Raw genomic sequence first — 15,612 nt, 5'->3', positions numbered from 1 at the left:
AACAAAAAGTATTCAAATGCAGATTCTGAAGGAGAAATCCACTACGTGATTTCCATTACATCAATAATTTTAGTGCCAGTTCTCCCAACTACTTTCTTGAGTCGCACTGAAATGCTAGTCATTTCGATATTGAAGCACTTCATGACTGTTTGTTGCATCCCATCTTCATAGCGTTGCAGTCTTAATGGCCAGAGGTGCGCTTAATGACCGCCAGCTCGAATTCTCGGCTGATGTAACATATTCCGTCATGCCTGACATGCATTCGGCATTTCGAACTCCGTTTCTGTTCAACAAACCGCGCAGACACGTAACACTTAGGTTTGTTCTCTATGTTCTCGACGAAACTGAGCTACGAATTAATGTCTTGCAGGTCTCAGCCATGCAGAAACTTGTGTAGTGGTTTCAATTGCCATAAATAAAACGGCCGCCAGTTTCAGTACACTTCATGATTTATTTAGGCTTTTTGCTACGCATACTACATAGTGGGGAATCCTCCGACCTGTACGTTTTGTGACGAGAAATGATCGTCCTGTACCATACGCCCACTCGTTATTTCATACGCCCACTCGTTATTTCATCATCCTTCAACATCTTTCCACAGATGCTCGCGACAGTAGTACGCCAACAGAACACCAACTTCGCCGTTTCAGAGACCTCGTTTCCAGCCAGAGCGCCACAACAACGTGTCCTTTGTGGAAACCGCTAATATCAGTCGAGTTTCGCATTTTCGGCCCATATCTTCGCTACAATGACCGCCCATTCGTCTCTCTTCCGCTTACGTTCTTTCCTTACTGCGTCACGTGCCCACAATGGCTCAAATGGCTCTGAGCACTATGCGACTTAACTTCTGAGGTCATCAGTCGCCTAGAACTTAGAACTAATTAAACCTAACTAACCTAAGGACATCACACACATCCATGCCCGAGGCAGGATTCGAACCTGCGACCGTAGCGGTCACGCGGTTCCAGACTGAAGCGCCTTTAACCGCACGGCCACACCGGCCGGCCCCACAATGGCAACAGGAGGCATTCAACCTTGCGGTGGACAGTGTTCATAATGTTTTGGCTCTTCAGTGTAGTACCCAGCAATTCCCTCTGCCCTCTGCCTGGTTTCTGTGACAAACACGTTGTTCAAAATGGTTCAAATGGCTCTGAGCACTATGGGACTTAACTGCTTTGGTCATAAGTCCCCTAGAACGTATAACTACTTAAACCTAACTAGCCTAAGGACATCACACACATCCATGCCCGAGGCAAGATTCGAACCTGCGGCCGTAGCGGTCGCGCGGTTCCAGACTGTAGCGCCTAGAACCGCTCGGCCACTCCGGCCGGCAAACATGTTGTACCAGCTCCAGATTCAGTACAACTTTTACATTTCAACCTATTAATTGAGGCCATTAATAATAGTCAAAATTTATGTTCAATATTAAACAGATATATGAAATTTTAATATAATATCTCCACTTCTTTCAAAAGATCATACACTAGAAAAATACAATTCAGCGTTCCTGTTGTCAACAGTTTAAAGAACTAGACTACGCCAATTTTTGTGATACCAAACCAAAATTGCTTTTAGCGTTGTCTTTTCTCGTCACATGGCATTTCAGGTAGTTGTTCCATTGCAACAACGACCTAAATATTCTATGAGTAACAATATTTGTGAGAATTACATATGTTTAAGAATTTCGATTTGAGACGCAGTTTAGGTACTTAATACTTCGATTTTATCCCAACTCAATAGTTTCGACACGATTTAAAGTTTATTGTGTTTGCTCCAGGCTCAAGCTATCCAGTGATCAGAAAACAATAGAAAGGTAATAAGTTTTTTCAAATATGCGACTTGTCAAGCTAAATGTTTCGTATGATTATGTACCAATCTGATTATTCTTTAAAAGTTTGGTTGACATTTCGGATTTTTACACAAGATGTCGTCATTGTAAAAAGCAAATCAATCATAAGTTACAGTTAAATTGCTTCTCTAGGTATGTAGATGTCTCAAATATATTTGTAATTACTGTTCGTCAGAAACCTTCTTTTTCTTCATTAATCCGTGTGATTGTAGACTGAACGCTATAAAATTACGTACAGCGTGGTCCATTGATGGTGACCGGGAAAAAATAGTTCACGAAATAAGCATCAAACGAAAAAACTACAAAGAACGAAACTCGTCTAGCTTGACGGGGGAAACCAGATGGCGCTATGGCTGGCCCGCTAGCTGGCGCTGCCATATTTCAAACGGATATCAACTGCTGTTGTTGATAATTCTTCCGGGTTATATGGCCGTGGTCCATGGAATTCTTCTATTTCTAACGTTTCGTCCAATAATACGTTGGACGAAACGTTAGGAATAGAAGAATTCCGTGGATCACAGCCATATAACCCGGAAGAATTATCAACAATAGTACCATCCGGTCGTGAAAGCCTACATTGTGTGATATCAACTGCGTTTTTTAAAATAGGAACCCCCCTTTTTTTAACTTATTCGTGTAGTGCGTAAAGAAATATGAATGTTTTAGTTGGACCACTTTTTTCGCTTTGTGATAGATGACACTGTAATGGTCACAAACGTATAAGTACGTGGTATCACGTGGCATTCCGTCAGTGCGGACGGTATTTGCTTCGTGATACATTACCCGTGTTAAAATGGACAGTTTACCAATTGCGGAAAAGGTCGATATCGTATTGATATATGGCTATTGTGATCAAAATGTCCAGCGGGCGTGTGCTATGTATGCTGCTCGGTATCCTGGACAACATCATCCAAGTGTCCGGACCGTTCGCCGGATAGTTACGTTGTCTAAGGAAACAGGAAGTGTTCAGCCACATGCGAAACGTCAGCCACGACGTGCAACAAATGATGATGCCCAAGTAGCAGACAAATTGCGCGAGAATCGGGAATCTCGAAAACGTCGGTGTTGAGAATGCTACATCAACATCGATTGCACCCGTACCATATTTCTATGCACCAGGAATTGCATGGCGACGACTTTGAACGTCGTGTACAGTTCTGCCACTGGGCACAAGAGAAATTACGGGACGATGACAAATTTTTTGCACGCGTTCTATTTAGCGACGAAGCGTCATTCACCAACAGCGGTAACGTAAACCGGCATAATATGCACCATCGGGCAACGGAAAATCCACGATGGCTGCGACAAGTGGAACATCAGCGACCTTGGCGGATTAATGAATGGTGCGGCATTATGGGAGGAAGGATAATTGGTCGCCATTTTATCGATGGCAATCTAAATGGTGCAATGTATGCTGATTTCCTACGTAATGTTCTACCGATGTTACTACAAGATGTTTCACTGCATGACAGAATGGCGATGTACCTCCAACATGATGGATGTTCTGCACATAGCTCCACCATGACAGGTGGATTGGTCGCCGAAGCACCATACCATGACCCGCACGTTCACCAGATCTGATGTCCCTGGATTTGAAGGATATTTGCTATCGTGATCCACCGACAACGCCTTATAACACGCGTCAGCGCATTTTCAATGCGTGTACAAACATTACGGAAGGCGAACTACTCGCTGTTGAGAGGAATGTCGTTACACGTATTGCCAAATGTATTGAGGTTGACGGACATCATTTTGAGCATTTATTGCATTAATGTGGTATTTACAGGTAATCACGTTGTAACAGTATGCGTTCTCAGAAATGATAAGCTCACAAAGGTACATGTATCACATTGGAACAACCGAAATAAAATGTTCAAGCGTACTTACGTTCCGCATTTTAATTTAAAAAACCTTCCTGTTACCAACTGTTCGTCTAAAATTGTGAGCCATATGTTTGTGGCTATTACAGCGCCATCTATCACAAAGCGAAAACTGTGCTCCAGCTAAAACATTCATATTTCTTTACGTACTACACGAATATGTAATAAAAACATGGTTTCCTATTTTTTTTAAAAACCGCAGTTGATATCCGTTTGACCTATGGTAGCGGCATCTAGCGGGCCATCCATAGCGCCATCTGGTTTCCCTCTTCAAGCTAGACAAGTTTCGTGCTTTGTAGTTTTTTCGTTTGACGCTTATTTCATGAGATATTTGGCGCGGTCACGATCTATGGTACACCCTGTATATGTGCCTGATACAGCAAAAAAAAAAAAAAAAAAAAATAATAAAATAAAATAAATAAATTAAAAAAAAGGCATCGGTCCCCTAGAACTTAGAACTACTTAAACCCAACTAACGTAAGGACATCACACACATCCATGCCCGAGGCAGGATTCGAACCTGCGACCGTAGGGCGCGCGGTTCCAGACTGTAGCGCCTAGAACCGCTCGACCACACCGGCCGGCGCCTGATATAGCACTCTGAAGATTATTTCTTCGTCTCTGGATATTATCTGCTGAGATTTGAGTGTGCAAACCACTATTGCAGTATCCGATATACGACAAGCAATGTTGTAGTATCCGGTACACTACCTAATTCAGTATTATAGTATCCGATCCACCCTCTAACAAATTCTAACTTCCAGTGGGGTCGTGTCTAATAAAGCACTGCGGTATGTAAACCAACCTCCGGGTTGAGGACAGCCTTACTTAGAATGACGGAAAGTAATGCAACCTTTGGATGGTGGCTCTGGTGGCACAAGAACGGCCAGTAACGAGTGTTGCAGAACATGCAGATAACGAGGCGCTTATCTGTGGCGGACGGCCGGTGACCTTTGCGAGTAGCGGTTCCAGTGGCTTCCCTCGTTTAAGGAACTTCCTCATTCGATTCAAAGAAACTCGCGATCTTGCGCGTCCTGCCTCAAACCTTAATCGTTCCATCCGTCGTCACTATCACAGGGCGCCTTCTGCTTCCTTCCGTTGCCGTGGTTGCACCAATACAGATAACATTCGGTTTACACACTAGGCTACCTCTGTCGGATTTCCTGGTTCTTCTTTGAAACGGGCGCAATCTATGGCCTGTATCATAATTAGTAGGAGAAAGTGACGTGGGTGAAACTACACAGTAATATAAGCAAATCGTACCACCAAAGACGCCGTTTGCGAGATGACTGCGAGTGTGTGATTGTGAGCCATCAGAACGTATCATGGGGGTGGCAATGTTGGCACTCGCCATGAGCACAGGAACAGAGGGGACGGAAAAAGCGACCGAAAAGAAAAGACAGAGAGACGGTTTAAGCAACCAGGAGAGGTATGTGAGTTCTGGTAGCCCTCGTGGTCCCAACTTCAGCGTTAGAGAAGAATCATTTTCCTCTCCGAGACTGCAGATCTATATTGTTTCCGCAGTGTCATTACTACAAAGGCATTTCGTCCAGGAACGACAGTGAAAGTAGCGATTTGGCAACCCTAGATTAGCAAGTTAAGTTAGAAATCAGGGTTCAACTGGAGGTGGGATAGAACCCGTCAACACTGACAGATGACGTCATAGTTTACTTAATATTGTCTTTATTAATGTCTTTATTTTCGAGCCATAGATAATAAATCGGTTATCTCCTATGGAGAGGTGTCATCATTGTAAATTGATATAAATGAACGTGTTTTTAAAACACAGGGCTAGACATTGCGTACGATTTTTGGCACTTGTATTAATTTAAATCATTTATTCGTTCCAATTCATTTGGTATTTATTTTCATTCTTAGTGAGTCTGAGATATTTTGGAAGAATTTTTTCATTCTGGACAGTTTTTGCTTCTTGATTTTCATTTGTAGATACGACTTTATAAGCTCAACTGATGAATTGGGCATTGGTGCAAAAAACAAAGGAAAAGAAAAAAATTATAGAAGTAACGTTAACATGGAATACCTGAGTTGACACATATGAGGTATATCCCAAACTTCAGTTGATCTGCATAGATCCTGCAGTACGGGATACGAATTTAAGGTATGTCAACTTTTCCGGTTTCGCTAGCAATAGTATCCTACTCTTCAGCTGACCTATGTTGGTCAGCTGAACTGCAGGATACAAATTTAACGTATGTGAACTTTTCCACTTTCGGTAGCACTAGTATCCTATTCTTTAGCTGACCAATGTAGGTCAACTGAAGTACGGGGTACAAATGTTACAGTTGTTGCTTTTTTCCATTTCTGCTACTATTAGCATCCTATTCTTCAGCTGATACTAGTACTAGCGAAGGCGGAAAGACCGACGTGTGTAAAATTTGTATCCCATACTTCATTTGACCTGTATAAGTCAACTAATGCTAGCAAAGACGAAAATATCAACGTACATAACATGAACCATGGACCTTGCCGTTGGTGGGAAGGCTTGCGTGCCTCAACGATACAGATAGCCGTACCGTAGGTGCAACCACAACGGAAGGGTATCTGTTGAGAGGACAGACAAACGTGTGGTTCCTGAAGAAGGGCAGCAGCCTTTTCAGTAGTTGCAGGGACAACAGTCTGGATGATTGACTGATCTGGCCTTGTAACACTAACCAAAACGGCCTTGCTGTTGTGGTACTGCGAACGGCTGAAAGCAAGGGGAAACTACGGCCGTAATTTTTCCCGAGGGCATGCAGCTTTACTGTATGGTTAAATGATGATGGCGTCCTCTTGGGTAAAATATTCCGGAGGTAAAATAGTCCCCCATTCGGATCTCCGGGCGGGGACTACTCAAGAGGACGTCGTTATCAGGAGAAAGAGATGAATACACTAAGCAGATTCAGAAGGATGTAGGTTGCAGTAGGTACTGGGAGATGAAGGAGCTTGCACAGGATAAATTAGCATGGAGAGCTGCATCAAACCAGTCTCAAGACTGAAGACCACAACAACAACACTGGCACCTGTACTTAAAATGAACTACGCGAAGGCTAAAAAAAATCGACATATATAAAATTTGTATCCCATACTACCTGTATAGTTAAACTGAAGAATAAGATACTACGACTCAAAGAAGCGATTATGTTCGAAATATGAATGTACCTACTATATGTCTACCACCTGTTTGCTCTGTCCTACCTTCCTTCCTTTCTCAATATTCGTCTTTGCTGTTAAATCCGCCGCGCGGTGTAGGTGCGCGGTCTCAGGCGCCCATCACGGCCCGTGAGGCTCCCTCCGTCAGAGGTTCGAGTCCTTCCTCGTGCTTGGTTGTGTGTGTTATCCATAGCGTAAGTTAGTTTAAGTTAGATTAAGTATTGTTTAGGCTTAGGGACCGATGACCTCAGCACTTTTGTCCCACAAGACCTTACCAGAAATTTCCAAAAAAATTTGTTAAATCTGTGCAATACATCATTCTTGTAACTTCTGACGTCATTGGTCAAACCGCAGATGCTACCCCAATTTTCAATAATCTCGAAATCAGAGTAAAGGGGTTGGTACCGTCTGGACAACAGACCTTTGCCATTGACCCTGTACCGATGTTCAGTAGTGATGCCGTCGTTGACCGATGAAAAACGCGCTGTTGCTGTGAAGGTGTTTTCAAAAACGACAACCACGTGACCGCACAACGTGTTCGCGCTCACTACAATCTCTTTCGGCATGCCTCCCTTTCTCGTCGTCATATGCTATCGAAGTGTGCGTACAGAATTCTGAGGAAAAAGAGTGGAAAGGCGAGGAAGAGGGGTGGACGTGCAAAACTCGTGTGCACACCACAGAATGTTTCAAGAGGGGAAGAAGCCTTTAGCCGAAGTCCCAGGAGTTAGGCACGCAAGTATGGGCTGCAACTTGACATAAAGGATCGTAGCATACAGCGAATATTCCGTAAGGAAGTGCACTACCACCCACCCAAAATTCAGATAGAGCTCAAACTGAGTGCCGACGACCTCTCAAAAAGACATTAGGATTTTGCCAGGAATTGCTGGAGCCTATGAACGACAATCCGGGTCCGTGCTAAAATCTGATCATAAACGATGAGGCCAGCTTTTATGCGTCAGGGTTTGTTAACAATCAAACTTCAGATACTGGCCATGTTAAAATCCTGAAAGCTTCATAAAACGCACTCCACACTCAGAAAGTGACAGTGTGGTGTAGCGTATCATCGTTTGGAATCATAGCGCCTTACTTTTTTTTTTTTTAAATGGTCGTGGCAATGTTGTTACTGTGAATGAAGAGTGGAATGCTCACATGACGAACCATTCCCTAGTGGGACAGCTTGCTGATCTTTCTGTAACTGCAAATATATCCTTCCAACGGGGCCACATGCCATACCTATCGGCATTCCATTAAGGCATTATGTAACATCTTTCCTGGTAAGCTCATCTAGAAGAAAGGGGACATCCCCTGGACTTCAAGATCCTCTGACCTTTCAGTATGTGATATCTTCCTTGTGGTCGTTTGATATTTCAGATCTTCCAGAATGACTCACTACACACCATCCAGGAACTGAAGGATCAAATTCGGGAGGAAGTTAATCTAATTTCAGCGCCAGTAGTGCAAGATGTGACGTATAATTCCAGTAAAAGACTTGAAACGTGTGTGAAAAAAATGGTGGGCACCTGTGTCATGTCATTTTCAAGTGATGGACATTGTAAACAGCATGCACCATTAAAAATTCTTGTCACATGGCTTTCATATCGTTGTGAATAAATTTGTATCCCTGGTGGAGGTTTCAATATCGCCTGTTTCACTGCCGAAGTATCACAGGAAAACAACTACTATTGCACGGAAGTTCTCGGTAATATGGTTTACGTGGTACCAGTGCTCTTGGTTTACGCAGCTGCCTCCTACACTTCACGCTCAGTGTTCAATAGTCGAGTTCTTGCTTCTACTTCGCTACGGTACTGTAGGATTGCAAAGGTTGGCGAGCGGGTGCTAAGCCAAATAATAAGCTTCCCGATCTAAGGCATCCGATTTTTGCCGATTTCTACCCACTAAAGATTCGAGAGAGACAAGACAGTGGAGGAGGTAAGCAAATAAGGTGGAGGGGATATGAATTTAACTTGCCCCTCCAGCCAGTATATGCGCTGCTCTGTATGTGCTGCTCCCGAGATGCATTTGAGAGAATCTGCTGCGTAAATAAAAGAGAAATCAAGAATAAGCCATCTATGGCTGATTAATAGTGTCACGGGAATTGTTACATGTTTTGCCTACAACCCGGATTTTTGCCGATTTCTACGCGCTGAAGACTCGAGAGGAACGAGACAGTGGAGGACGCAAGCAAATAAGGTGCGTGAACCAATAGCACTGGTGCCACGAAAAGCACATTATCGACAAAATCTGTGTAATAGTAGTCGTTTTCCAATGATACTGCATGACATCAGTCCTCGAAAGTATTTTTGAACAAATATTTCAAAAACTCTTTTAATAATGTTTGTGTATGTTAACACACTAAATTTCAAACACTCTAATGACTTGCTTGTGGCTAAAAATCGAAAAGATACTGCTTATCGACTGAGATAGCCTGTCTCATTGTGGTATTTTGTCTCTGTATTCTTTCTCGTATTAATATTAGTAGAGAATTCTTGTCCACTGTGGACGTACTAGAACACTGCAACTGTTGAAACTGAAGGTGCTTTATCATGAATTAGCTGCAACCGGTTGCTTTTATAAACGTTTATTTTTCCATGATGACATTTCAAGATACCTGACAGCCTATATTCAGATGTCTACATTGATTTATGTGTCGAGAACACTGTTTCTTTACTAACGGCATTCCAGGATTTTGCAATGTAAATTTTTAAGGCAGCTATTGTAATATGACGTAAGTAAAGAACCAATGCTCACGATATGTAGATAAATGTTGTTCTTGTTGTTGTAGTCTTCAGTCCAGAGACTGGTTTGATGCAGCTCTCCATGCTACTCTATCCTGTGCAAGTTTCCTCATCTCCCAGAACCTACTGCAACCTGTATCCTTCTGAATCTGCTTAATGTATTCATCTCTTGGTCTCCCTCTACGATTATTACCCTCCACTCTGCCATCCAATACTACATTGATGATACCTTGATGCCTCAGAATATGTCCTACCAACCGATCCCTTCTTCTAGTCAAGTTGTGCCACAAATTTCTCTTCTCCCCAATTCTATTCAATACCTCCTCATTAGTTATGTACTTCCATACATGGCTAAACTCCATACAAATACTTTCAGAAACGACTTCCTGACGCTTAAATCTATACTCGATGTTAACAAATTTCTCTTCTTCAGAAACGCTTTCCTTGCCATTGCCAGTCTACATTTTGTATCCTCTCTACTTCGACCATCATCAGTTATTTTGCTCCCCAAATAGCAGAACTGCTTTACTACTTCAAGCGCCTCATTTCCTAATCTAATTCCCTCAGCATCACCCGATTTAATTCGACTACATTCCATTACCCTCGTTTTGATTTTATTGATGTTCGTCTTACATCCTCCTTTCAAGACACTGTCCATTCCGTTCAACTGCTCTTCCAGGTCTTATGCTGTCCCTGACAGAATTACAATGCCATCAGCGAACCTCAAACTTTTTATTTCTTCTCCATGGATTTTAATTCCTACTCCCAATTTTTCTTTTGTTTCCTTTACTGCTTGCTCAATATACAGATTGAATAACATCGGGGAGAGGCTACAACCCTGTCTCACTCCCTTCCCAACCACTGCTTCCCTTTCATGGCCCTCGACCCTTATAACTGCCATCTGGTTTCCGTACAAATTGTAAATAGTCTTTCACTCCCTTTATTTTACCCCTGCCACCTTCAGAATTTGAAAGAGATTATTCCAGTCAACATTGTCAAAAGCTTTCTCTAAGTCTACAAATGCTAGAAACGTAGGTTTGCCTTTCTTTAATCTATTTTCTAAGATAAGTCGTAGGATCAGTATTGCCTTGCGTGTTCCAACATTTCTACGTAATCCAAACTGATCTTCCCCGAGGTCGGCTTCTACCAGTTTTTCCATTCGACTGTAAAGAATTCGTGTTAGTATTTTCCAGCCGTGGCTTATGAAACTGATAGTTCGGTAATTTTCACATCTGTCAACACCTGCTTTCTTTGGGATTGGAATTATTATATTCTTCTTGAAGTCAGAGGGTATTTCGCCTGTCTCATACATATTGCTCACCAGATGGTAGAGTTTTGTCAGGACTGGTTCTCCCAAGGCTATCAGTAGTTCTAATGGAACGTTGTCTACTCCAGGGGCCTTGTTTCGACTTAGGTCTTTCAGTGCTCTGTCAAACTCTTCACGTAGTATCATATCTCCTATTTCATCTTCATCTACCTCCGCTTCCATTTCCATAATATTGTCCTCAAGAACATCGCCCTTGTATAGACCCTCTATATACTCCTTCCACGTTTCTGCTTTCCCTTCTTTGTTTTGAACTGGGCTTCCATCTGAGCTCTTGATATTCATGCAAGTGATTCTTTTTTCTCCAAAGGTCTCTTTAATTTTCCTGTAGGCTGTATCTATCTTACCCCTAGTGATCTACGCCTACATCCTTACATTTGTCCTCTAGCTATTTTGCACTTCATTTCGATCTCATTTTTGAGACGTTTGTATTCCTTTTTACCTGCTTCATTTACTGCATTTTTGTATTTTCTCCTTTCATCAATTAAATTCAATATGTCTTCTGTTACCCAAGGATTTCTATTAGCACTCGTCTTTTTACCTACTTGATCCTCTGCTGCCTTCACTATTTCATCTCTCAAAGCTACCCATTCTTCATCTACTGTATTTCTTTCCCCCATTCCTATCAATTGTTCCCTTATGCTGTCCCTGAAACTCTGTTCAACCTCTGGTTTAGTCCGTTTATCCAGGTTCCATCTCCTCAAATTCCCATTTTTTTGCAGTTTCTTCAGTTTTAATCTACAGTTAATAACCAATAGATTGTGGTCAGAGTCCACATCTGCCCCTGAAAATGTCTTACAATTTAAAACCTGGTTCCTAAATCTCTGTCTTACCATTATATAATCTATCTAACACCTTCCAGTTTCTCCATGCCTCTTCCATGTATACAACCTTCTTTTATGATTCTTGAACCAAGTGTTAGCTATGATTAAGTTATGCTCTGAGAAAAATTCTACCAGGCGGCTTCCTCTTTCATAGGTTCAAAAGGCTCAAATGGCTCTGAGCACTGTGGGGCGTAACAAATAGTTCAAATGGCTCTGAGCACTATGGGACATAATATCACCGGTTGTCGTATGACGATTAGAAGATTTTAATTAATGTTAGTCTGGTTGCGAATTTGGTAAGCTAGACTGGATACCTGGTGAAACAGTTGCTCAGTAATGCAAGGTTAACTTCCCCAGACAGCTCACAGCTTTTTACCCACTTTTATGGTCTTGAATATCAGCACCGCTTTCAGATCAAATTAAAGCAACAACATTACAATGTACATTTATATTTTGTCAAATCCAGTAAGTAGAAACTACGTAACAACTCCTGAAACAGTAAGTAATTCTCTTTTTGTTCTAATTTTGTAAAAGTTGTAGCTATATTACAGCACAGTGTACTGCCTTGTAATATACCAATATAACGCTTAAAAGGATGTTTTTAAAAATAATGTAAATTGATGCCTAAGCACCTGAACATGAGCTCTAGAACTCGAAATACATCACATATTCAAATAAAAATCACGACTCATAATTTTTTTCCGCCGTTATACAATGCCTCCTATTCCTAAGGCTTATCCTGCTGTCTCACCAATGGCTGCAAAGTCTGTCGTCATTTTGAAAATGACCTCCTTGATGACAAGTCTCAGGACACGACAGGTGAGGATCTGATGGTGCTACGTTTGGGCTAATGGTGAATGTAACAAAAATCGACAAAGAAAGATTTACAATTTTCTCTACTGTCTTCAGTGTCACGCGTGGTTCTCGTACAAAGAAGGTGACTGTTTTGAACGACAGATCGCCAGGCAGAGAAATACCTGTCGGATTACCAGTCCTTGTTCTAGAGTGTGCATGATTTTTTATCCTTGCAACACGCTTCTGTGGAACAAATAGTTTTTCTCAGTGAAGAGTTCTCCCGTTGTTAGCAAAAATCTCGGCAAGTTCTTGACCAATTCACTTCAGTTCTATACGGGGCACTCCAATAAACATTTATTTCAACATAGGCTGTATTTTGTTGTAAGAAACAGTGTACATGTTTTCTATTATCTATCTGTTACTTATGGTCAAGTGGACACATTGGAAATCAACCAAATACGGGTATGTCCGAACAACTTACTCAGACCAGAACGCTGAAAGAAATATTAACTCCACAGTGTAAATATAATAACCTGGAGTGGAACTACATGATGTAAACATAAGTTGTAAGATTAGATATGTAGAACAGTAATGGACTATGATGGTACAATACGTTAGTGAACGAAAATAGGAAAAGTAAGTATGCGACAGCTATTGGAACTCACTGGAATAAAGAGCGATGTATCCGGTGCGCTGAAGAGGAGGATACCAGGCAGCTCCTAGGGCGTGTAGGGAAGGCCACACAGCGCCCTGAAACACACATGCCAAAATCCACGTAAATAAAATTGTAAACGTTGTTTTGTTCGAAATATTAAATCCATGCCAATTCTCCTGAGATTACTTTGAAATTTTGACACGATGTTGCGTTCGAATACGCGCATGTTAGAATAACTGCTGGGGCCCTATCTTTTCGAAAAACGGTTTCAAATGGCTCTGAGCACTATAGGACTTAACAGCTGAGGTCATCAGTCCCCTAGAACTTAGAACTACTTAAACCTAACATATTTACTTCAAATTAAATCATTACTAAAGAACTACTACAGCATTTTTAATGCTGCATCAATTAAAATTGGTGTTTAACTTCACAGTTATAAATAGAATCTTGAATGTGTCCAGACAGATTTTCTTAAAATTTTTACATGCTACTCTAATGAACCTTAGGTTGGACAAAGGCTGTATATTTCTGATATATATATATATATATATATATATATATATATATATATATATATATATATATATATATATATATATAAAAAATAGGAAAACGTAGTTAGCAAAATTCTGGAAAAAATGTTCTTAACCAATTTACTTCCAATTTTTACTGCACACTCTAATAGACATTCGTATGGACATAGGCTATATATTTTTTAAATATATATAAAATATGTGTAATAGATAAAGGGGAAACGTTGTTACCAAAAATCGCAAAAAGTTCTTGATTGATTTACTTAAAATTTTTACACGTTACTCTAACAAGCATTCGGATGGACATACGCTATATGTTTTTAATATATGTAATATGTAAGTGTATACATAATGTATAATAGGGAACGTTGTTAGCGAGAACTCGAAAAGTTCTTGGCCATTTTACTTCAAACTTTTACAGTACACTCTAATAAACATTTGTGAAGACATGGTAATATATTTTTTTAAACAACAATGTTTAAGTTTTCTGGTAAAATCGACGGTGAGAAAGAAAACCAAGGACATTTAAACCATTAGAAATATTGTTTCTCACATACACATTCTTTCTGATTATGCATATATATAAACAAAAATTGTAAATATAACAATGTCATGTTTTGTTTTCTTCCTCTCAGTCGGTCTTCACAGAAAGTAGAAAAGTTGTATTATGGTTTATCATTTATAATTAGAATACTAAGTACTAAGGAATTTGAATTTACATTAACAATTGACAGTGTTCAAGATCATAGAGAAGGGAGGAGTAGATGTGTAGAGACGGGGGGGGGGGGGGGGGGAAGAAAATGGAGACAGAGAGGGTGAGAAGGAGGTGAAGCGAGGGGGGGGGATGTGATGGACAGAGAGAGGGAGTAGAATAAGGTTAGGACACTATCCAATTCCCATACACGTTTAGCAACTGCAAAATATTGCTGGGTTCGCTAGTATAAGATGGATGAAAGAATGAGAACTGCATTTCCCTCATTCTAGCATCAATGACTTGTAAATGATGTCAGATACATTGTAGAGATCATAGACTTGTCTCTCATCCGTATATGCATTACGAACACAATACCATTCTCATCAACAACGACAGCTAGGCTTCAGCCACACTTACAGTTGTGGGTATAGCTAAGCGCAATATATGTAGTATATGTACGGTACACACCTATTTTGGTCAGTAATTCAACTCTATATTCAAAGAAGGTAGTCAACCCCATTCCTGTCATCATAAAATCCCCTAAAGATATGGTGATAATCCCAAATCGTGATGCATTATTCATCTATATATTTATAGAAACCAATGTATGCACGTTGGGCACTAGGTACGTTGGTGATAGCCTCAATGACGTTTTAGCCCCATTGGTGGAAAGTGGGAGTGCAAAGACAGTACCATAACAATATATCTCTGCCATGTCTGAAGCAGTTTCTATCGAACTTAGCACTCATCTCACTTGCCATCTGGAAAAACATTACTGTGATAGACTCCCCTACCACCCCTATGGATGTAGGTGGGGGGTAAAAAGAGATGACATGAAAGTATAACTCTGAAACGTATGAACCAAATTTCGTACATATATGACACATTATATGAATAAAAACAATGTGGGTGTAAGATACCCATAGTACTCTTAGGAGTGGAGATAACAAGATGCGACTTGTAATAATGTTCGAAAACGACCTTTTAGTATTTATGTGCGAAATGTGTTAAATATATGTGAAATATGTATAATTATACGAAATGTGACACGTATGCGTGGTCAACCCGCGAGCAAAAGAGTGCTTTTTAAATAAACCTGTTAAGGGGTACCAATTTGGCTTTTAATTAACTAAAATTTGTATGGAGTGTAGCCATGTATGGAAATGAAACATG

The 15,612-nt window shown here is 40.8% G+C and overlaps 1 protein-coding gene across 1 annotated transcript in view; it reads right to left on the bottom strand.

Annotated features, from left to right (window-relative positions):
* The window catches only part of LOC126455847 (uncharacterized transporter slc-17.2-like), a 584,529-nt gene that overhangs the window by 305,745 nt on the left and 263,172 nt on the right, over positions 1–15,612 (bottom strand). The window contains exon 5 of the mRNA XM_050091608.1: positions 13,223–13,307. Coding sequence (XP_049947565.1) covers positions 13,223–13,307 — 85 coding nt within the window. The remainder of the gene's footprint in view (positions 1–13,222; positions 13,308–15,612) is intronic.

This window comes from Schistocerca serialis, chromosome 2, assembly GCF_023864345.2.
Source record: "Schistocerca serialis cubense isolate TAMUIC-IGC-003099 chromosome 2, iqSchSeri2.2, whole genome shotgun sequence".
Taxonomy (NCBI): domain Eukaryota; kingdom Metazoa; phylum Arthropoda; class Insecta; order Orthoptera; family Acrididae; genus Schistocerca; species Schistocerca serialis.
This window is presented reverse-complemented; position numbering and strand designations above follow the sequence as displayed.